This window comes from Xyrauchen texanus, chromosome 2, assembly GCF_025860055.1.
Source record: "Xyrauchen texanus isolate HMW12.3.18 chromosome 2, RBS_HiC_50CHRs, whole genome shotgun sequence".
Taxonomy (NCBI): Eukaryota; Metazoa; Chordata; class Actinopteri; order Cypriniformes; family Catostomidae; genus Xyrauchen; species Xyrauchen texanus.
In genome coordinates, this window is record NC_068277.1 from 38343909 (window position 1) to 38368766 (window position 24858).

General features: G+C 36.8%; 2 protein-coding genes across 3 annotated transcripts; one reads left to right on the plus strand and one right to left on the minus strand.

Annotated features, from left to right (window-relative positions):
- Positions 1–23135, plus strand: lsp1b (lymphocyte specific protein 1 b). 2 transcript variants are annotated; one of them, XM_052144316.1, is made up of 13 exons: positions 1–279; positions 4434–4580; positions 5211–5646; positions 5732–5844; positions 6932–7148; positions 8806–8838; positions 10488–10531; positions 11270–11351; positions 13506–13646; positions 13903–14001; positions 14669–14758; positions 15591–15681; positions 22351–23135. In XM_052144316.1, exons 1-12 carry the CDS (start codon positions 221–223, stop codon positions 15672–15674), a joined length of 1545 nt encoding a protein of 514 aa, XP_052000276.1. In that variant the 5' UTR covers positions 1–220; the 3' UTR covers positions 15675–15681; positions 22351–23135. The 2 variants fall into 2 exon arrangements, with proteins under 2 accessions (XP_052000276.1, XP_052000279.1); XM_052144319.1 differs by lacking the exon at positions 8806–8838.
- Positions 15841–24254, minus strand: LOC127656122 (uncharacterized). The gene is made up of 3 exons (XM_052144308.1): positions 24199–24254; positions 23936–23966; positions 15841–21354 (listed from the first exon to the last, which is right to left on the minus strand). The coding sequence occupies exon 3, from the start codon at positions 21344–21346 to the stop codon at positions 16931–16933; it is 4416 nt and encodes a 1471-aa protein (XP_052000268.1). The 5' UTR covers positions 21347–21354; positions 23936–23966; positions 24199–24254; the 3' UTR covers positions 15841–16930.
- Between the last annotated feature and the right edge of the window lie 604 nt (positions 24255–24858).

Sequence of the window (24858 nt, forward strand, 5' to 3'; positions counted from 1 at the left end):
CACATGGAGACAGAGGAAGAGAGAGAGTGGAACAGAGAGAGATTGACTAAATCCTGCTCGGTGAAAGAGGGGGAGCAGATTCACACCCTTTAGGAGACTCACAGGAAAGGAGAGGGAATCAGAGAAGGACACAGTCAAATATCATTGTACCCTGCATGCCTCTTCAGCCACAACAAGGCTGGTGGGATTTCAGTGAGTCGAGCTCCAGTGAAACTAAATCATGTCCAGCTCAATCCTGCGACGACATTCCAGCAAATTGGGATTACAGAAACTCCAAAAGTGAGATGTTTTTCTTTTCTATTCTGTGTATATTCTATTTCTTTGTATAAATGTTTGTGTGTTTATCTGTGGCCATTTGGTCAGAGGTGTATTTTTTAACTGGTCGACAGAGTGACATTTTTTTTTTGCCTTTATGTACTGTAGATTATGCTGCAAATCATCACTAAATTATAATTTATGAATCTTGATTTCAAAAGCTTAACCTAATTATGAGTTTAAAACTCTTAAAGGAATATTTAAGTTGAGCTCAGTCGACAGAATTTGTAACAAAATTTTAAATCTGGATTCCAGTGAGGCACTTTTAATGGTGAATGGGACCTTTTTTGTATAAAGTTATATCCAATTTTATTTCTTTGATATGACAACATAATGCCATAAACATTTAATCTCTCAAAAACGAGGATTTAAACAATTTTACAGCTCAAATAATACATTGAACAGAAGAATTAATGTAAGTGCTATTATAAAATTATAAGCTTCCTGTTTCTGCCATTAAACCATTCATAAATTGTCCCCATTCACTTCCATTGTAAAAGGGACAAGTCAAAATATATATTTTTTTTGATAATCAACATTATGCCACAAATGCTGTTGATCGAGTTTAACTTGAACCCAGAATATGACTTTAACTAGCTGATAGAGTGAAGATTTGTTATAGCAATGCTGAGTAGCACTGGACAGTAATAAGGGGAGATAAGTTTATCATGCAGAACAGAGGTCTGTGGATCATTAGGGTTCAAGGAGGGGGAAGAAGCATGGAGCATTTGCTATGTTTATCAGATCTTCAGGGGGTTTAGGGGGAAGGGTTAAAGTTCTAATAGGCTGCTTTGTGGTCACTCTGTTTTTCTTAGAAATAGGTCAACGAATACAGTGAGACCTAAATCATAGCACACATATGAGTGGACTTTCAGTAAAGAATCAGAATGCATTTTTAGTTTTTTGGGGGTTTTTTTAAGTAGGGGTTGGTAAGAAAAATTGTTGTGTTGTTACATAGTTTTGAGTGATATCATCAGACTCGTATGTCCTACAAGATGTGTCTGTAGTTAAAACGTTGTCCCAAAGCTTCCCATATGGTGACTCAATTCATGACATCATATGAAATGGCAATGAGAGGCTTCAGTAGATTCTTTTATTACTGGAATTTTCCTGAGGGTGGTGACATCATCTAGTAGTGCCTCAGATCACACTCTGCTCTAAATCTGTTGGATCTGTGATACAGAGCAGGCCCTTCATTATCTGCCCTAACGCCCTGGAGCTCCTCTAAACTGCCGGAAAATATGAGCAGAGATTCACCACCCAATGTGGAACTGTGTTTTACCAAAACAAAGAATCCAGTTATTATTATGTTGGCTTGACTGTTATTCTACAGACTTTGTTTAGGGTTTTTTTCAAAATCCCTAAACTAAGACCAAAATTTCTGACTGTAACTCATCCTAGAGCTTTCAAGCTGAAACCACCAAACTTGGCAAAGACCTTCAGACTGTTCTGAGGTTGGTTGTTATGACTTTTCTAATTGATTAGATTTATGTTTTTCAAAAATCCCATAGACCAGTGGTTCCGAACCCTGTTCCTAGATGTCCCCAACACTAGCCTACACATTTGGGATATCTCCCCAATGAAACACACCAGATTCAACTCATCAGCTCGTTAGTGGACACTCCAAGACCTGAAGTAGGTGTGTCCAACCGGGGAGATATACAAATTGTTCAGTGTTGGGGGACCTCCAGCTACAGGGTTGTGAACAACTGACAGACTTACACTTACACAATGTTCAAAACGGGACAAGCCTATTCAAAATCTAATTGTGTGTGTGTGTGTGTGTGTGTGTGTGTGTGTGTGTGTGTGTGTGTGTGTGTGTGTGTGTGTGTGTGTGTGTGTGTGTCTGGCAAAGGAGACAATTTGCTTATACTATCTTACAATTTCAGTTAATCTTGTGATTTCATAAATGGTGTGCAACAGTAACGCTTCTTTCAAAAAGAATGAAAATGTCAACCATCCCCCTCCACAGCTACAGGTCTGCGCTTTTGTTGTAAACACTTATTAAAAGATAGTTATGTATATTTTGTAGTGATATGTTCTCTTTGTTTCTCCCCATGATAAGTTACCAGACTGTTTTATATACTTCTTGTAATGTTAGCCTTTATAAGGGTAGTGTGCATGGAAAAGTTACTAATTTCCTGCCAGTGTGAACCCTGCACTTCCTGTCCATCTTTAACTAACTTCCTGTTCAGCCCTGACCATACCTTCTGTCAGATGACCCCTGCACCTATCATTATCATGGTATTATTGTTGGATCAAGCAGGTTATCTCAAAGGTTGCAGAATGTAGTGCAGTCAGAAGATTTGCATTGCTGTGTCATCACCGTGTGAGACAGTTGCCTACAGCTTAATGCAGCACTCCTAAGTGCTTAACACAGTTAAGCACTTAGGAGTATGTTCCTGGTCATTGTTTTGGCCAAGATAACATAATTTCACACGGCATGTCTGATATTAAAGTCATTTTTCTAGGTTCTGTATTAAAGGGACTAACCCTTGTGACTGAATATTATATCCAGATCTTTTTACTCTCAAAAATGGGAAATGTTAATTTCATGATGAGTGAGATGTTGGTAAGAGGTACTGTAGGTAATATGTGTTTTATTACCAAATGCTTTTTCCCTAAATGGATCTAACAGAGCAACAGATGCTCTGTTAGTTCCAGTCTCCCACTAGACCTCTCTCTCATTCATAATGCATCTCTGATATCAAAAATCAGTCAACCTCAACAGCTTCTTCTACCAACCCAAGAGGCAGAAAGTCTGCAGGGGAGTATAGCAGATAACAGGAGATGAAATGGTGGTAAAAAGGATCAGAGTTTATATTTACATCTGACCAGCACAAACTCAACAAGTGTTATTATACCAAGCAAAGACAAAGAAAAATTACTGTTCACAACATCATCCCGTGACGTTAAAAATCTTGAAATGGAGACAAGATAACAATCGTTAAGACAATGCAACATACAACATAAGATTAAACAGAAATAACAATGCATAGCAAGAGCAAGAAACAACGTAGTTCAATTGAATATACACTATAAAACGAATTTAAAGAAATAAGTAAATATATAACAACATAAATGAAGTACAACACAGATGTAAGATTCCTCTCTTGAAGCCGCACACACACTCAGGTTACTGTTAAAAACTCAAATGAGATTTTTTGATTCCTCAGCTTGGAACAAACTATCTACCAACAATCTTGAAAAACTGTGAGCAAGTGTACCTAAGAGAATTGGTACTGTTTTAAAGGCATATGGTGGACACACAACATATTGATTCAGATTTTTTTTATGTTAACAGCACTTTAAAAGATAATTGATAAATACAAATTATTCATGGCATTATTTTTGAAAATCCTATACTGACTGCTAACTGCCTAGATCTTTTGAACAGAAGTGTATATATAGGATACCTGTAGGATATACTGTATATACTGTATATATATATATATATATATATTAATTAGTATGGTTATACTAAAGGTAAAATAGTTCACACTAAAGCTGAAAATACAGTAACACTGAAAATTCACTTACTCGCGCTCATGTTGTTCCAAACCCATATGCTGTTGCTTTTTTCCGAGGAACACAAAAGGAGAAAAGAAGGCTTTTTGTCACAATAGCAGTTCATAGTGCCTGACCATATCTGTTAAGTTCCAGAAAGGACAAAAAGTTACCATAAAAGTGGAGAAAAAGTAGTCCATGTGGCTTGTGTGGTACATTCAAGCCTTTTTAAGTCATAGTATAGCTTTGAGTTCATTTTTAAGATTCAAACTGGTTTCTTGAGTTCAGCTCACTGAATCAATGCTCACTGGAGGGGAAGATTATCATGAATAATGACTCAGATTTGGAATAGAGTTTAAAAGTTATATGGACTTCTTTTATGATGCTTTTTGTCTTTACAACTAATAAACCTGGTCACTATATACTAATGTTTTAAGGAAAATATCTGCATGAAGATTCTTCTTCTTTTGTGTTCCTCAGAAATAATAACAACATATGGCTTTGGAAAAACTTTTCCAAAATTTCCACAATTTTAGAATTTTCATAAAAACAGAATGTTCATTTTGGAGTGAAGTATTCCTTTTAATAATAATTAATTTCGGTGTGTGCAGGATCACAGCTCAGCGCAGTCTAGAGGATGCAGAAGAAATTGAGAGAGAACACAGACGGCGTACAAGAACCAGTACCTCTTCTGAGCCTCCTACACCTACTGAGACATCACAGGACAGCCCTCGAACTGCACAGACTCTGAACAACCAGTCAGTGTCAAAAACCCTATCATTATCAAATTGATAGAACAGAGTGTGTTGTGTGTTTGTTATGCTGCTGGGGATTATCAGCCCCAAAGTCTGTGCCAACTTTCTCTCTCTGTCTGTGTGTGTGTGTGTGTGGGTGTGCATGTTTATGTGGTTTACAAGGACATTTTTTTAGGAATTAAACTGGTAATTACAATGGTATTATGCTATAAATGTGGTTTATGAGGACATTTCTAGTGTCCCCATAATTTAAATCACTTAAAAAACATATTAACAATGTTTTATTGAAAATGTAAAAATGCAGAAAGTGTTTTGTGAGGGTTAGGCTTAGTGGTATTGTTAGGTTTAGGGGATAGAATATATAGTTTGTAAAGTATAAAAATTATACTAAAAATCATTATGACTATGGAAAGTCCTCATAATGATAGGTAGACCAACATGTGTGTGTGTGTGTGTGTGTGTGTGTGGTGTGTGTGTGTGTGTTTGTGTCAAGACCGCACCTGCTTTTTTGGATTCAGAGGCTTATTCTATTCTATTCTATTCTAACAGTCTCTACTTTTATAAGTAGGTGTGTTACATTGTTATTGGCACCTATTTAATTGGCAATTCTCAAAGTGTTTTACTATTTGTTAGGGGTCAGAATAATCTTGTTCCGAGCTGTCCATCATCTTTGGAAGAAGACGAAGGCTTCAGTGATTGGGCACAGCATCTGAGTAGGCAGAAACAGAGAAAATTGGAACATGACAATGTAGAACCACATCTAAATGGCTCCCATCACTCAACCAAACATCTCCAGCTCTGTTCCAGCTCAGCTCAACAAACTAAACTGCAGCAAAGTGATTTAAATGTGTATGACACCACCCCATCCATACAGACCCGATCCCCCCTTTCAAATCAACAAAACCTGGTTGAGGATGATGATATTGAAGAATGGGATGCCAGAGAGTGGGAAAGAAGGAATAACATTAAGGAAACAGAAAAAGAGGAGAGAGAGAGCAGACCGTGGTGTGAAGAGGATGAGACTCCAGGAAGGGTGAAAGAAAATCAGAGACGTGATATGAATGATGAGGTAAAATATTTAATATATATTTAAAAGTGAACACAGTTGTACAGAAGTGCTTACTGCATGCGTCTTCTTAATCTGTTGTTCTCAGATGTTGGAAAAGAAGGCAGAGATGAAGATATCATTCACTTCCAAACTCCTTCTCCAACAGAATGGGAGGCAAAACAGCATTCATGGACAAGAGGGAAAAAGAATAAATCAATGGTAATGATTTCGACTGGCATAAACTCTTCACAACAATAATACAGTTAAAGGGATAGTTCACCTAAAAATGAAAGTTCTCTCATAATTAGACTACAGTTATTTTTTATAGATTACATGATTACATATTAACAAGCAATGGAAGTAAATTGTTAATAATTTATTGATAATTTTCATATCAATATCATCATATTCTTACCCCAAAGCACAATAGTCTCACAGATGAACATTTTGATCTTTGAACATCTTACCTTTTACGTAAGAAATGCACCTCAACTTTGGAATAGGTGATGGACTATCAGTAAGCAGTAAGGGTTAAAAGTGTTTCTGTGTTTTTAGATGAAATCTTTGACCTAGGCAACATCATTGCTCTTGATTTTATGGTCCTTATTTTTCATAATTTTATGTTGATTTTATGGTCATTAATGTTCATAATGCTGCTATTGTTTTATGTACTTAAAATGAACGTGATGTCTCAGTGTTTTGAATTATAAACTTTGGCCATTCACTGTCATTGCATTTAGATTTCATGTTTATTTCATTCATGTATATAATGAATATTTAATGCACTTTTTAAAAAAAGGAGCTCTTTTTGTGAGGCTCTTTTTTGTCAGTAATAAAGAATGGAATAGATTTTCTTCCTCTTTGTACTTCAAATAATGTAACACTTTATTTTTCAGTGTTCATGTTACACTTATTACATGTTGTTATTATGAATTACTATAGTAATTACAATAAAAATACGTAAGTACAAGAAGCACTACAAAATAATTACGTTTTATTCAGTAATTTCCTAAGTAACAGTAACATTAACACTTTAAATAAAGATTGATGAGTTGTGTAGATACAGTATAGGGCTTGTGTTGAGAAATGATATGACACATCAGTTGCACAATTTCCCCAAAGCAAACGTCTTTCCTGAGTTCATCCTGTTTAATCTTAGTCTAAGAATTGAAGTTACAGAGTAACATGGACTCTACAGTTGATTCAGCAGCTCTGAGCAGTTCAGAGAGGTATAAAGTCATGAAAATGCATTTGAGGTAGAATAAACTTTTTTTAATCAATTGTGGCAATCTCTCTTTTTCTTTAGTGTGTCTGAGGATGTGTGTGTGAAGAGCAGCGATGAGAACCAGCAGCACAGCGATACAGAGGATCAGACGCATGAGGAGGTACAGAGGAGGATGAGAGAGGAGGAGAGAGAGAGGAAGAGGAGGGATGTGATGGAGAAGTTGAAGAGGTTGAGTATATCCAGTGCAGATCCAGAGGAGCCCTTCAGTCCTCTCAGCCCCAGGAGCCCCTCCTACATGGTAAATATAAAACTATGTAACACAATTTTTGGTCCTGGGTAGTAAGTGTTATTTCCTAAAAGATTTAGAAGTGAGTAGTTTTTCCGAGATTTACGATTATACTGTAAATCACTTTCATGAATCAGCCCCCAAATGTAGTCTCCCATCATGTTCTCCTTTATACTGTCCTTGGTAGTGGCGTTCATTGTCCAGTATATCCTGATGGAAGCACTCGCCTTTATCCTCCGAGTACACTCCCATGTTCCCCTTGAATTTATCAAAATGAGCATCAAGGATATGGACATTGAAGGACATCCTGCTGCCCATTGTGCCGTAGTCCTTCACCAGAGTTTTCGGCCTTGTGATTGCCCAGGAAGCCCCGAACCACTGCGACAAATCTGTTCCAAGCCACTTTCTCATTACTATTGAGCTCCTTGGGGAATTAACTTCACTCCAGGATCTTCTTTATCTGTGGTCCGACGAAGTCACTGGCTTTGACCTTTGCCTTAGACAACTTAGGGAAGAAGTCTTGAAGGCTGCCGACTCCTTATCTAGAGCTCTGACAAATTGTTTCATAAGGCCCAATTTGATGTACAGTGGTGGCATCTGCACCTTCTGGGGGTCCAACAGTGGCTCCCACTTGACATTGTTCCTCCCACAGAGAACTCGGTCCGCCTTGGTCAGTCCCGCCTGTGGTAGTGCGCCTTGGTCTCCCTGCTGTCACAAAGGCTTCCCAAAAAAACATTTTAAAATTAAAAACTTTTTTGCAGTGCTCGCAGTTGAAATGAGGTGCTCAGGGTTTGTCTTGATCCCTGACAGGCATGTCGAAATATGCCTTGTAGGCCTCACACATCTTAGCAGATGCTTCCAAGGAGTACATTTTTGCACTTATCTTAATAAATTGACCGAAGACATGGCAAAATGTGTCTGCCGGATGCTTGCAGCCTCTTGATGTCATCTCTTAAAAATGCAGATATGTATCCACTTAGGCAGCTGGAACTAAACTGAACTGGTGGGCTTTAGGCCCCTGTATTTATATTACTATTTATATTACTGGAAAGTTCTAGAAGTTACTCCAAGTTTACTCAGCACTGAATCTTTCTGGAATGTTCTGGAAAGTTGGTAAATTTCAAAATATCACTGTCTTGGTCATAAAAGCAAAGTTTGTTGCTTTTTTTTTCTATACTTTTGAGGCATAAGTAATTAGGAAATAACACTTACTACCCAGGAACCAAATAAGGGATGTGTGGGTTCATATTTCAACACACATGTTGGTCTGGGCGATCTTGTTCTATCCATGTGGTAACCAAACGTCCCCAAAATGACATACATTATGGGGGACCTTCCTTGAGTAAACACCTTGACAAAAAAAAATATTATTTCACATGTAAAATTTTAAAAGGTGTTTAGAAGGGATAAAAGGGTGTAGTAAAGTCAATTTGTAGTAACTCAAAAGTGTTTTGAGTGTTTGTGTACTGTGTCCAGTCAGTAATCAGGTGTGGTATCTTCCCTGTGCTGTTTGCATAATTTTGACGTCTTTCCTGTGCTGTGTGGTTCTGATCATTTCCTTGCAATGTTTGCGTGGGCTGGGGGAGGAAGATGACAGAACATGAAGCATTTGCTTTACATTCTGAGATGCTTTGTGTTTGTGTGTGTTGTCTGTGCTTGCTGGTTTCAGGGTGAGGACTGCCAATCAGAGGGTACACTCTCGGTGAGTTGCTTACTTGTGCATGTGCATAACAGTATTTAATTCTATGTTAGTGTGTGTGTGTGTGTGTGTGTGTGTGTGTGTGTGTGTGTGTGTGTGTGTGTGTGTGTGTGTGTGTGTGAGACACTGTGCATCTGCCTTTTGCTTTAAAAAGCTCTGGTGACAACTGCTCTGCTGCTCTGCCTGATCTAAAATCAGATCTCCTCTGCTTTTGTTTATGTCTATGATCAGATACACTTCCATCTGTCCTCACTTTTGCAGTGTTGTGGTTAAACTGATCATGATATACATCCTGAAGTGTATAAATTCTGTTCCACAAGCATCACCAAACTAAAATGCAAAAATGTAACTTTTTTCAAAATTTTTACCTGAACACACCCCCAGTCTTTCACTGGTCAGACAAACAGAAAGCCCTGCCCCAAACTCATGTCTTGGTTGAGCCAAAGTTAGTACGTTTGGGTGGTCGGGATGTTTGATGAAAATTCTGGGTTCAGAGTTAAGCTCAATGGACAGCATTTGTGGCATAATGTTCTTTACCACAAAAAATATTTTTGACAGGTTCCTCATTTATATATATATATATATATATATATATATATATATATATATATATATATATATATATTTTTTAAAATGTAACATTGTAGTTACAGTTAGATGCTTGCAATGGAAGTGAATAAGAGCTGGTCCATAAACATTACAATGCAGTATAAGCATAGTATAGTATAGGCATAAGCGTAAACTTTATACATATTAACTTGATTTAAGTGTGATAAAATCACTTTTTGTAAAGGTATTTCCAATATTACGACTTTTTTGCCATGTGGATGCAGCCAGATGACCTGTAATCAATTTTATCACACTAAAATCAAGTATAATTGGCATTTAAACACTTTTGAAACAGTGTGTATTTTAATGTTTATGTATTGGCCCCATTCACTCCCATAGGTAATGCCTACTGTAAACCCGATTTCTTTTCTTTCTTTTTAGCTTTTACCTTTAAACAAAACAAGTTGTCTCAGCATATTAAAATGGGATAAGAGAAAGTAAGTTACACACTTCACATTTAAGCATTTATATATATAAATGTGGGGGTAAATATGTGGAATGTGAAAACTATATAAGATTGTCATTTAAAAGGCAACAGATCTCTTCTTACACATATGAATTATAAACTCATATGATGATGACATTTGAGGCAATGTATTAAAAACACGTAGGAAATGGGCACCAGGATGACTTATTTTGGCAATGAATGCATCTCATCCTGTTGGACAACACTGCACTTTTAAGGCCATGACACTTTTGTGTGAAAGAAAGCAAAGGATCAGCGAAGAATATAAGCAGCCATATACAAAGCACCCAGCATGGAAATTATGAAATAAATCTGTTTACAACATCCATTGTCTTAACTGCCTTTCTGTATTAGCTCAGAAACTGAAAAAATATGGCTTAAGCTTTTGTAATCATCATCTGTTGCCCAACAAAGTTGCATTGCTGTTGCACTTTATTGTCGGTGTTCCACAATGTTGCCTGGCAACATTGCCTAAAATATTGCCTTAAGTATTTTGCTCATGCTTAAAACTGTAAACACTCACAAATACTTAGAATGCATTTAAAGATGAAAATACCGTTTTACTGTTCATCTACAGATTACTGAGAGGACTGAGTCTCTAAACCGTTCTGTTAAAAAAAGGTGAGCAGATTTCTGAATACACACACACACACACACACACACACACACACACACACACACACACACACACACACACACACACACACACACACACACACACACACACACACTCACAAACCTGCATTGAGATGAATGGTACTAAATCATTCATTGTAAGATTGTATAAAACAAAGAGAGAAAAAGACAGAAAGCAACAGGAGACTTTAAGGTTTGCTGTAGGGTGCTTTGGTATGACATATTGGGTTCATGTTTGCCATGCCAACCAGAGTATGATTGTCAAGACTGTCAAAAATATGAATTGACATGACAATACACTTTTCTTTTTGATTTATCTCTAAATATGAAACATGAATGATTCATTCATGAATGAATGAACAACTGTTTTGAGATATGGTTCACATTTCAGTCAGACAGACATGACATGACTTGTTTGTCACTCTTTTTTTCTCACTCCCTCTCTCTATTTATCCTTCTCATTGTCACTAAATAGGAAATGAGGAATGATTGTTTGCAGTCTTTCCACATGTATCAATGTCAAAAGCCAATTTATCACCTTAGTATTCTTGTCTGCATATCTGTATTGTTCATCTTGCAATAAAACATAAATGCACCAGTTCACGGGGATTTGTTTGTGTCTAACACAGCTCTGATTCATGGTCCTCTTCATGTCCATGCTTGTTTTAAGATGATCGCCGCCGTGGCAGTTTAAGTAAATATGTCATCTGTTTGTGAACACAGAAACAGCATAAAGACAACCCACACTCCCACGATCATCTCTAAGTTAGATGGCAGATTGGAGCAGTACAACCATGCTGTTGAGGTGAATTACACCTTCACATACCTGCATCATGTCAATTGTAGAACTATCTGCATACAAATTCACCTGCATAGCTGCATGACTGTCTGGCGTGTGTAGCCAGAGCTGCTTTTACATAAATGTCTTCACATTTATTCACATGCAGCTCTTATTACCACACCCAGTGCTTATCAGCACCTGCTCTGATGTTTACCACCCTTCCTTGTTTTTCCTTGCATGCCCAGGCATCTCTTCTTTCTTCTCTTAGTCACGCGGACTTTGTCAGATATATTCTCAGCCTGTCCTCTCTTTTTATGACCTCATAACTGTCAGGATTAGTGTAAAAGCCCCATAGCAAATGTGCTTATGTGTGCGTGAAAATCATTTTTTTTTCTAATTTTGCTACTTACAAATAAGCTGATTCAGTGTCATAATATGGTTTCTGATATAATTTCATAATCTCTCTGTGAATCATACAAAGTCTGTGTCCAAAACTTAAGGCAGCTACCTTGCTGCCTCACTGCCTAATCAGTCCATGACTTTACAAACATGTAAAGAGATAAACAAGCAAATATTTAATGAGTACAATGCCTATTTCTCGGTAGAAAAAAGGCAGATGCTATTTGCACCCTGGTGAAAATAAAGGTAGATTTAATTTACACCCCTGTGCAAATAGTGGCATATATTATTTGCAACCCAACCCTGGTACAAATAATGGTAGATGCTGTTTGCACCCTGGTGCAAATAGTGGCAGATACTATTTGTACTCCTAATTAAATACTAAGTGTAAAGGGGCATCACTGCATCATGTTTATTGTGTTTATTTAGAGTCCCACGAACACACTACATCAACCCTACAACTAAACCTAACCTTCCTTTACAAAAATGAACCATGTTGTTACTACAGTAACCATAGTATCACCATGGTATTTTGTAGTTAAACCATATTAACCACAAAATTAAACACGGTAACTACAGTATACAAACACCATATATTACTGTAGTAACACCATTGTTAATTGCATCATATCATATTACTATAGTAAAACTACCTTTATATTAATTTTTATGTGTTATTGTAAGTAGTATTAAAGAAAATAGTAAGAGAGGAGACAGGAAACAGAATGGGAAAAATAGTGTGACAAACACGGAATCGAACCCGGATTAAAAAGGCTCAGTCTCACTGCCGTTATGCCCCACGCCACTGAAGTGACACTCATAATGCAGTTTATCATAAATTTCTATATTATCAATAGAATATTAGGGTTCATGACGGTGTTGTTTATTTAAATCTCTCAATTTTCACTGCTCTGTAGACAGAGTTGTGGAGTAACTAAATACATGTAACGGGATTACGTATTTAAAATTCTAAATATAAGTAACTGAATTCCACTACAGTTACAATTTAAAGCATTGGTATTTAGAATACAGTTACATTCACAAAGTATTTTCATTACTGAAGAGATTACTTTGCATTTTATTGTCATTTGTTTCATTTGATATTTAGTCCTTTCAGATGGAAAACATTTATACATATAAAAGATGCGATCTAAAGTGCTTCTGAACAGCAGTGAAACACTTTCTTATGATGTGTTACATTCATACGAGCAGACAGAGAAGTAAGTTTGAAGTAAGTTTGGAGCAGAAGAAATAGAAAAACCTGGTTTGAATTTAGATTTACGCTAAGCTAATATGCTTTTTCTAGCCATTTAACATGCACATCTTACAAGGCTCATTACTTTATCAAGAACATTATTTCTTTTTTTTCTAGTAAGACCTTTTGATATTAGGGCAAAAATCATATTCTTGATAATAATTGTTATATTGTTTTCCTGTAAAAATACCTAAAGATCCTTAAAACAAGATCAATTTGATTTATCTTGTTTTAGAAGCAACACTGCATAAGATATTTAGGTTTTTCAGAGAATGTATTTTTAACATGTGTATTTTGTTTTACTGTACTGACAGTTTTTATAGTCAAAACAAGTGAAAAATCTACCAGTGCAGAAGAAGTGAATCCAAAGTATTTAGATTACTTTACTGACCATGAATAATCTAATGGAATACATTATAAATGATATTTTACAGCATGTATTCTGTAATCTGTAGTGGAATACATTTCATAGCCTCAGATAGTGAAGATGTCCTGTAAAAATGTGTGTTTATGCATGTTTTTAGGAGTGTTGTAAAGAGGGCAATATATTCAAGCAACCTCTAATGGATGTCACAACACCACAAGAGCCTGTATCTGCTCGGAAGACCCTGTTTGAGGCAGGAGAAGCCTGGAATCAGAATTCAGCAACTGCCACGCCCGCTAAGGTTCATACAGTCATAACGATCATCCACTATTTATCAATACTGAATTGTTTATGTCTGTAACTCACATTGTGTGTTCATTCAGTGTTTAATTGAACTTTTATTACCTTGTTTTAGATGTGGAATTAGCTTATTATTATTCAGTATTCTTAGTATTATATTTTCATCAGCCTGATTTAACTGAAGGCCACTTACATTCAGTATGTGAGTGAATAAATTATGAACAATGATGAAGTATGAATAATTACTCTTAATTCAGGATACAGAGGGACTAAATGTGGGCGTGACTGATCGTATTAACCAGTGGGTGAAGGGAAATCCTGATGTCAGCTTCAAGAGTCCCAACTCCAAAGCAGCTGTAAGTTAATACTGTATATTACAAGTCTCTATATCCTAATCACAGAAAATGAAGACAATATAACTAACACAGATCTCATATACGCAAAATCTTGTATTTATTTACGTAAGCAGGTCTTCCGTAAAGTTTCTGTCAGTTTTATTTTCTGGCTCTGCTTTCGTGGTTAATTTTATTCTGAACCTACTGTATCCTCTATCTTCTCTTTATTCATCTTTAGTTCTCTTCTTTCAACCTTTCTTGTGTCTGCTGTTTTACTCATCCTTTCCAACAAGGTAAACACTTACTATCGCTCTCTTTCTCTATACATATGTTAAAGCTGAGTGGGTTACTTTAGGTGGTTTCTCACTGTTTAAAAAAAGACTCTGGGGTCCTCTGGGTTAAAGTCCGGTATTTTCATCAAACTATTGAGAAGGAGTTCGATTTAAAAAGTCTGCTTTGCTTGCATGCATTTTTTTAGGACTGTTTTAAGGTGTTTTGCATAGAATCTTTGGAAAACATAAAAAGTAACTGCTGAGTCATTATGTGATGGCCTGTAGACTGTATCAGGCCTGTTATTTTATAGTGTCATTTATTGGATAAGTCCAGAACAGACTTTGCTCTTATATCTTATAAACTGAAAAATAAATAATAATTTTGTTTTGGCTTTTATTTTCTTTGCATTTGTTAGTCTCCGGAAATTAAGGCTGGAGAAGTGCGTAACATAAAATCCATGTGGGAGAATCTGGGAGACACATCACAGGATAAACCATGTGGAAAGGTACACCACACTGTTAACTTTATGACTCCACAAATCACCATTATCAACCCTACATAACTGTTCTAATAAAAAAAGACATCTATTAAACATTTAATGCTGTTTAAAGCAAAAAATCATTGACTTTTCAAAAACAATCTATAAACAACATGCATCAGTTCTTGCAATCATCACTCATTTGATTCTGGAGAGCTTGGCTTTTTGCATTTAGTCGAGGCTCATTCTCTTGCTTATTCTATAGATTTAAAGGGATAATTCACCCAAAATTTGTAATTCTCTCATCATTTACTCACTTTCATGCCATCCTAAAAGTGTGTGATTTTCTTTCTTCTGCTGAACACAAACAAAGATTTTTAGAAAAATATCTCAGCTCTGTAGGTCCATACAATGCAAGTGAATGTTGACCAGACCTTTCAAACTCCAAAAATCACAAATCGTAAAGGCAGCATAAAAGTTATCCATATCACTATTAATCAGTTTCTCACCCTCAACTATCATATTGCTTCTGAAGTTATAGATTTAACCACTGGAGTCTTATGGAATACTTTTATGGTTCCTTAATGTGATTAGCTTGAAAGGTCTGGTCAACATTCACTTGCATTGTATGGACCTACAGAGCTGAGATATTCTTCTAAAAATATTTGTTTGTGTTCAGCAGAAGAAAGAAATTCATACAGTTTTAGGATGGCATGAGGATGAGTAAATGGTGAGAGAATTTGTATTTTTTGGTGAATTTTCCCTTTACTCAAGTCATCTTTATCTGGTTTTCAATGTGTTTGTTTTTAAAGGCTGTATTTTATTTTTACATGTACTTTCTTATATTTATCTTTACCAGGGATCTGCTGGAAAAAGGTACAAATTTGTCGTGAGTGGGCATGGGAAGTATGAGAAGGTCTTCGTTAATGATGACACAAACTGATGAACAAGTAAGTAATTTTTTTAAATATTGTATTAAAAATAACAAAATATAAATACAGATTGTTCAATAGTATACAAACATAATTCATGCTTTATCAAAGTAACTAAAATATGATAAATGTGTTTCACAATAGCTTGAATGCTGATTATCTAAAAACAATCTTAGGTGTGTTAAAATACCTTCAGTGTACAGGGTAGAGCAGGTGTGTGATGATTAGAGAGTTTTAGAGTTTGTTGTGATTTCTCACCTTGATCTTACAATGGAAATTGGCATAATACATCCACCTTTGTTTTATTTCAAGTGTTTATTTAAAATCTGTGCAGCCATATCCTTCTTAATATACAAGAGTTGTGTGGTCAAATTTAACCTAACTTTAGTTATGTGGATGTAGAATGAGTAATCCTGAGGGTATGACACAGCAGTCAGCTGCAGAGATCCTTAAAGTACAGACCTGCCATAATTGTAGAACAGGGCTGCCATAATTACCAGCTTCTAAAGAAAAGTTTCCTGTCAGCCCTAAGCAGTATTGTGTTTGTCACATCCCTGTTGTCACACCTGTCAACATAATCATGCGGGTCACAGCTCTTCACAAAAACTGAGCGACAAATAAATCCATAAGCATAAAAAAATCACTCAATATTTTGCTACAAACATCAGTAAACAAGAAACACAGTACAATCAGTAAGACAACACCAAAATAGTTTCAAACAAAATCTATTTAGAACAAAAATTAAACTACTCTATACTTTTATCATGATACAAGGAGTGAGGATTTTTAATTGTTGTCAAATTTCATGATAAACATTGATATTTTTAATCCTCAATAATTCCACATTTTATTTTAAACGTCACTCCATGTAAAATTGTAATCCACTGCTGCTATGTAAATGAACAGGCCTCTGATAACCCTCAAACCTTCACATTCTGAAGCACTCTATTCTCAACATGTCTGCTACCCGACTCAACTGACAAGACAAAACCTGAACCCCAAATCCATCCCCTGGATGCCACACTTTCCTTGTTGATCATTCTCACCATTACATTTTCAGACCTTACTCACTTCCTCACTCTCCATAGTGTTCCTTCCACATACTGGACAGCTGCACCCATCAGTCGCCCTTTCCATCAGCCATCTCAATATAGCAATGCCCTAGGCCTCACTATCTACTGACCAGTCCATCACAGCACTGCTTAGAGCAGAGCTCAGTAGACGTTTTGATGATTCCATGAAGAAGAACAAAATTAAATAATCAAAATCAAACATCTGTAGTTTTTGATGTATGTGTACCAAATCCTTTGGCTATTCTGTTGAAGTCTTTTGGCTCTTCACCTTTTTGTTTGCGTTGCAACAGCCCTCTCTCAAAGGCTGTAGCTATTTTGTTAAGAGGTTTTGCGGCCGCCTCCTTCAGCTTTCGAGCATCAAAGCGTGGGCTATAAAGAAGGACGGGCAGGCGGTGGACAAATGAAGGAACTAGCTGGTCATCTTTCTCTATTTTCTTCTGCTGTTCCTCTGTTTTGTTGGAATTAATCTGCTTCATAATGTTCTCCTTTGTGGAGAACATATGAAAAAGTAAAGCATCCCACATTTTTGCTGACCTGGGCTCCTCTTTCATTTTCACAACATCCTGACCAGCAGACTCTTCTTTGGTACCTGAAGACTTGTTATTACCACTTGTCTTGCTGTCTGTTTTCTCTGCATTTTTCTCAGTCTCTGGAAAACTGGGTGCATCAGGTTCAACCACCATGTGTTTCTTTAGCCTTGTCCAGCCACTGAGTTTGGCCTTTAGACCATTGGGTTTCTGAGAAGCCTTAAGTTCAATTTGTGTCTTGTAATCCCCTGATGCAGGATCAGATGGAGTTTCTTTGCTAACCTTGCCGTCCATGTCTGATGTGTGGCTCTTATTTTTATTGGACACCTCAATGTCAACAGCATAGTTTTGTCTCTCAGTGGCTACTGAATCTCTCAAACATTCATGAGGTTTTTGGGCAGCAGACTTGGAGTTTGACTCACTATCTTTACTGTCTTTAGCATATTGTGCCTTTCCATCCATTCTAGAATTTGCAATTAAATTGGGTGCTTTGACTTCTATCTGGGACTTAGCAGAGTTTTTTGATTCTTTAGATGAAGAGAGTGGTAGAGATTTGGCAGCCTTCAGAAGCATGGCAGCAAGGCTTGTTTCTGTACTTTGCGCTTTAGACTTGGCATTTGATATTAAGCATGCTAAAGGGTTTTGAGTATCAGTTTTTAAGGATTTGGATTGCACAATTTCAATTTTCGTAGATTTAGATGGTTTATCAGATTGTTTGATTTTTGGGGTTGTTTTGGTTTGTGGTGTTGTTGAACTGTGGAAGCTTGATTTAGAGTCAGCTGTAACTTCAGCTGCAGCTTCGAAAACAGTGTTTGTGTTATTGGAGTCCTTCAAGTCTGATGCAAAATCTATGGATGGTTTTAGCTCTGTTATTGCACCTTTTAGTGTTAAGTTTTCTTTGCTGTTGTCTTGCTTGGAAGATTTATCCATTGCCAGGTGTGCGACTGGGGCTTCAGTATTAGGTGCAACTATCTCTTTGTTGATGACAACTACAGGATTCTCTGAAAATATCTGTGCATATGAAGGGATTTTGGATGGTGTGTTTGTTTTGTTTGAATGGTTTGAAATAGAATTCAGGTTTATTTCATGTTTTTGCATTTGCTCACTTTTGGTGTCTTCGTCGTTTATGTTGATTTTAGCAGTGGGTTTCAAAGAGGGAAGTGTTGTAATTGGTTTTGATAAAACTTCAGATTTGTTTGCTTCTGACTTAGACAGAGCTGCAGGATAAGATACATCTGATTTAACAAAATCTGCAGATTTCAATGTTTCTGATTTAGAATTATTTACAGGATTATATACGTCAGATTTAATCAGATTTGTAGGATTAGATGCATTTGATTTGGACATAAATAATGGATTGGATGTATTAGGCTTACATGAGGCTTCAGGTCTATATACCTCTGTCTGTGAGGGGGTTGTAAACATAGATGCACCTAACATTGAGAGAGCTGCAGGTTTAGGGTCTTCTGGCTTTGAGAGGGCTGCTAATTTAATATCAGGAGGAACTTTATTGTAACTTCTGGTGTCTGCAGATGGCATTCTAGAATCTTTGTTGTTAGGTGAGTTTGTTCTGATTTTATTTACAGCTGGGATTTCATTGTTGGTGTTTATGAAATTGTGAAGTTCACTACCTGTGGTGATGATAGTAGAGCTGTGGACAGAGGAGCAAGGCTGGTGAGTTTGTAAAGATGACAGTTTGGTTTTCTGCTCTACATTTGGTGAAACTTGCGACTGCATTGTTTGCACTGATGCAGGTTTATAACTTTCGGTTGGATATATAGATCTGTTTGCATTCTCTGACTGCGCTGTTTGCAGTGGAATATTTTGAAACGACAAGAAATTTGTTGTTAATTTTCCAGGTATATTTGAGTTTGGAATATTTGATTGTGCCAGGGGAAAATGGTAAGATGGAATTTTTTCCCCCTCTGTCATAAAAGGGGATAAAATGTCTTTAGCCCCTGAAATGTGTGGTCTTGGAGCCTCTGCTACTGCAGCACTGGATGTGTTTAGTGGCTCTCTTAAAGAAGTTGTTTGTAGCCCATGGGACATTGAATCATCAGAATATAAAGCCAAAGGTCTTGATTTTACTCCAAGGTGTGTCTGGACTGGTATGTCCAAGGTGGGATTGTTGATCATTTGTATTTCAGTTGTGTCCTTTACCAGTACTATTTCTTGATTTGTTGTGTTTTGTGAGGTCAATGCAACCACAGAAGTTTGTAAAGCCTCTGAAACTGGTAACTGCACATCAGAAGATTTCTCAGCCTTGAAATCAGATACAATATTGGATATTTCTTTAGATGTCATGGTAGGAGGTTTGGATATGGAATATGTCATGTTTTTTAAATCTTCAGGTTCTTGAGGCTTAGTTACAGGAGGATCGCCATGTAAATGGACCTTGATTCCACCATAAGCAATATATTCTGCAGGTGTCAATCCGTAGTAGGTTGACTTTCGTTTAGGGATGTAGGATTCAGTTTGTGATGGCTGCTGGTTGCACACAAAACGTGCTGGTGGTCTTGGTGACCAATATACAGGAGTACTGGGTGTGTTGTAAGTGCGAGAAGGTGCAAGCATAGATGTCTCCTGACTTGCATATTTTGGAACAGAGTTGGTTTGTATCATCATACAGGTTTCTGAAGTTCTGGACATTGGATATGCCTGTGGAACTGTAGATATAAGCACTTCAGATGCTCTAGAGCTTGACTTACTAGACTCAGCAAGTGTCTTGGATAAGGAAACTTCACATTTAGAAATCTTTGGTGTCAAGTATTCCTCAGAATAGGCCTTGGAAATATATGGTTTGATTCCTAAGTGAACCATACTATTTGGAGTGGAATTCTTCATTTTATCCACAGCAGAATTTATTAGACCATTGTCATTATCAACTTCTGAACTTTGTGTTATTCCATTTATCGATGAGGGAGGTTGGAGCCAATGATTTTGAGGTTTGGGTCCCAGATAATTTTCTGTAGAGACTCTTTCTTCATTTGTGGAGGATAAAACAGAGTTTAATGGAAACAAGGGTTGATTATCTTCACCAGGTTGAAAAACAGGTCTGTATGCCCCTGGCACTGGTTTTGACATTGGTTTTGGTTGACAATGTGTTTTAGTTTCATACATTGTCATTGCATTTTGTTTAACATCTGTTACTGTTGTTGTGTCCGTTTTTGTAGTGGATAGTGCTTGATAAGCAGAATTACATGCCAAAGCATCCTCAATAGGTGGCTTTGATATTTCATAAAATGAGGTCTTTGGAGTATAAATCCTTGTTTGTGGCATTTTCTGCATTGTGGAGGTTGTGCTAGTGCACAAGTATGACGTTTCCATGATGCGATTAAGAGGCTTTTGAGTTATGAGTGCAGGTGCAACATTTTTATATCCTTCTCCATTGGAGTGGCTTGCTGCCACCTGAGAAACAGTAGTCTGGTAAACTGGTGCACAGGCTGATGTCAAATTTGGAGCAGGAGGATGGACCGGAGCCAAGATGGGAGCTTGGTTTTGCAAGGCTTGATAGGTGTCCACTGCATGACAAAGGCTTTGTACTCCTGAGAAACTGGATTGAAGAATTTGGCTGAAGGCTATCTCAAATGATGGATCTAGGTCTGCGTCTGTGGCTTGCTCCATGTCATCATCAAAAAGAATTGATGAGCATGTATATAGTGGTGCTATCTGGTGCTCTAGGGATCGGGTAGGTTTTGAGTATGACTGTGCAGACAGTGTGGGCGTGGAACTGTAGTGTGAGCTATTGGTAGTGTATAAGTATGGCGAGTGGGAGTAATGGTAGGAAGGGCTGCTGGAGGAATAGCGGGAGTCGGGGGTCCTGCTGAAGAGAGGGGTTTCTGGAGTCCTTGGAGGAGTGGAGTGATTGCTGTGCTCCAGATCAGGGCTGGCCTCATTTACTGGTGATAGGTTAGACCGAAATGGGATGGGTGTCTGAGAGGAAGAGCCCACTTTCTTCTTGGCATTTTTCTTCAGTAGTTTCTGCAGACGGGCATTGTCTCTCCCTGGTTTGGGCAGTAGAGGGGGAGGATACTGCTGTGAAAGCAGGCTAGGCTGGCTGCAGTAACTTAAATCCATCAGCATTTCAACACCTGCATTAAAGAGAAGCCACAAATAGATGTCTGGTATTAAATTTAAAACTTAAAGCCAGTCCTAATGCTAACTTTGTCTTAAAACTTTATATCTCTTTCTCCCTGCCAATTTTGAATTTCACTTTGAAAATTCATCATGCTCAACACATGAGAATTATAAAAGCTGGATGCCATTATGCCAGTAAAAACCAAGTTGAAGCCGAGTATGAAGCCCATTTATTTTCCAATACCTAGCCAAAAGTTAGATAGCTGTTCAGTTAGCCAGAAGCTAATTTTGTATACTGATGTCATTATTTTCTACATAAGGGTTACTTAAATCAATATCCCAGGTTCAATACAAGTTAAGCTCAATCGACAGTATTTGTGGCATTAAAAACAAAAATCTTAAAAAAAAGCAAAAATCGAGGGAACAGTGAGGTACTTGTAACCACAAGTAAATGGGGCATTTTTTTCGAGGGTTTAAAGGCAGAAATGTGAATCTTATAATTTTATAAAAGCGCTTACATTAATTCTTCTTTTAAAACGTATGCATTATTGAGCTGTTAAGTTATTTAAATCACAGTTTTTACAGTTGTTTTAACGTTATGCATGACAGCGAAGTGATTAGTGAGCTATTTTATCACTCTAAAATCATGTTAACACAAATATTGTTTACATCTTGTTTATATACATTATATATTGGACCCATTCACTTTCATTGTATGTGCCTCACTGTATCCCAGATTTTTGCTTTTTATTAAATAATACAAGAGACGAGTCAAAATAAAATTTTGTGGTAATCAACATTATGCCACAAATTGCTGTTGATTATTGCTTAACTTGTATTGAACCTAGAATGTTCCTTTTAAAGGTTAATTTTAATTTTATGGAATTTATGATTGAGATAATTGTATGTTTGTATAATTTCTGTTCTATTCATTATTTTGGTTTGTGGGTAATACTGTAACTGCCTGCTCTAAAAGATTTTGAAAAATGTATTTTTCTCTCTTTCTTCAGCTGGCTGCTGATCACACAGATGTCTGAAGAAAAGATGCCTTTGTACAAATGTACAACATAAATGTGATCCTTGTCCTTCAGATTCACATAGTATTACAGGTTACATTAGTTACATTTAAAACATTACAGTACTATGTTTGCCTTAAATACATAGTAAATAATTTCTGCAAGAAAGGAAGTGTTTTCACACTTACATGCTCATCTTAATTTTTTTTTTTTTACTCAGTAAACACAACTGTATAGGGTATAAGGTGTTATTTGTCAGATATAAAGAACAAATAACAGTTAGTATTAAACACAGAATCAGGTATGATTAGTGAATCAGACATTAATCTAAACTTGGCTGTGAACTCTGAAACCATTGCAGTTCTATTTGTTTATTGTTTTATTCTTACATAAGAATTATTACATTAAGTACCACACAGTGAAATAGCCCAAATCATAATGCTGTGAGGGAGAAAGAGCAAATGCTTACATTTGAATGTCTAAATGGAATAAAATATTACAGAAATAAGTAACTGGAAGAAAAAAAAATGTCATTCAGAAATGCCAGAAAAATTAAGATTTTTGAACAAATGTTTTTGAATTTTATAAAAATCTCTGTTGGTTTTATCACATACTCTCACCATCCTGCTTTCACTCCTTGCACCATAAAAGTTAATAATATTCAGTTAAGAAGCCCTACACAGTTACCAAAATGAGCCAAAAAAACTGTGCTGTGGAATGCTTGAATAACAATTTTAATGTATTTGTTTACAAATAATTAATAAAATTGATCAATCATCTGTGAATGTCGTAGGTCACTTTGTACATACAGTTATGAAATCTATTCTCTTTGATTTCATACTTACACAATGTGAAACTTAACCTGATAATAGCAATAGTTGAACCTGATAAATAGCAGGTTGTAAGAAGTCTTTATGATGTCTGTCCAGCACCATTTATTTACAAGTACATCCAGCAGTTAGCACGTGTTCCAAAACATTACGAGGAATACATTTTATGAATAGATTAGTATTGTAAATCCACTGTGCCTGTATATAAGTATATAGACTGTGACTTACTTTGTCACTGTGCTACTTTAGAATATGTATTCTAGTGCCTGTGTGGCCGCGATGTCACTGAAATATGATCATGAGCTGCTCCACATATTATTTTTGCTCATTGAAAGACTGGACATCCTGCAACCACAATAAGGCTAAAAAAATAAACACCATGGATGTGAAGAAGCCACTCTCACAGACAAACTAAATGTGCATTTATTGTCTCTGTCTGTGTTAAATTGCATTTAATAATTGTCTTCAAATCTATAAAACTACATACTGCATATAATCTTTTCTCTTAAAATAGTATAGAAAGCGAACAGTAAGCATAAACACATTAATCTCAGTGCTCTAATTTCCTGGCTCTTGTATGAACGGCTCTGAAGCCTGTGTTAGACTGATCTCTTCTGACATCTGAGTATGTGCTTTCCTTTGCACTGTGAGCTACTTTGTCTGATACTCCAATAAATGTAATTGCTGTATTATTTCAAGTTAATACTTCCATGTGTGTTGATAGTGCTAATTGCATTTGTGGGACTTACAGTGAGGCTAGAGAAGAGAGATGATTCTGATCTGAAAACAGATATGAGACAGATGCAGTTAATTCAGTACTGCATAAGTACTATGAATAATGTGTAAGCTAAATACAAAGTAAAACAAATGCATTATATATATACTTGTAGTGCTAATTAGCACACTAAGCTGAGGCCTAATGCCTCACACAGGGCCATGCACCAGGTGGCCACTAACAGATCACAGTTACATGTTTCACGAAAGCTGAAATGTGCAATTTTTCAGAGTTTACCTGTGCGAGTGTTGCTGTGGAAATGAGTGTGCATCTGAAGGCTCTAAGTCCCAGTGTGGTGGGGGAAGATATCAGTGGAACAGAGATACTGGACATGGTGACCTACCCCTTTTCCATGCCAAAAATAAAACTCCTTGCCCTGAATTCATGCTGCGCTCTGACAGCCAGCGAGCTGTAACCAGGCAGGGGGTTTCCACTTCACCTGAGATACAGTAAATGGCAGGCCCAGAGTATGTGTTGTCAAAGGTCTGTTTCTCCATAGCTGCCCTGTCATGCAGATATGAATGTACTTTTTGTCTGGTGAAGGCCACATGGGAATGTTGTGATATGCTGTAGGGAATTGCATTAGTGGTAATATTGTTGCCGTGTCTGTTAAAGGGATTCACCCAAAAATGCAACTTCCAGCATAATTTATTTATCCCCATGTTGTAGGGGTTTGGAACAACACGAGGTTGTAGAAATGATGACATCATTTTCATAATAGGGGGAACTTTTCCTTTAACCTTCATGTTTTGTTCGGGATCAGAGAGGACAAAGGCCTGTAATAGCTCAGGAAACATGCTTATCCTTGAAGAATCAGTTAAATTCTGTTCTATTCATTATTTTGGTATGTGGAAAATACTGTAACTGCCTGCTTTAAAAGCTTTTGAAAAAAGAATT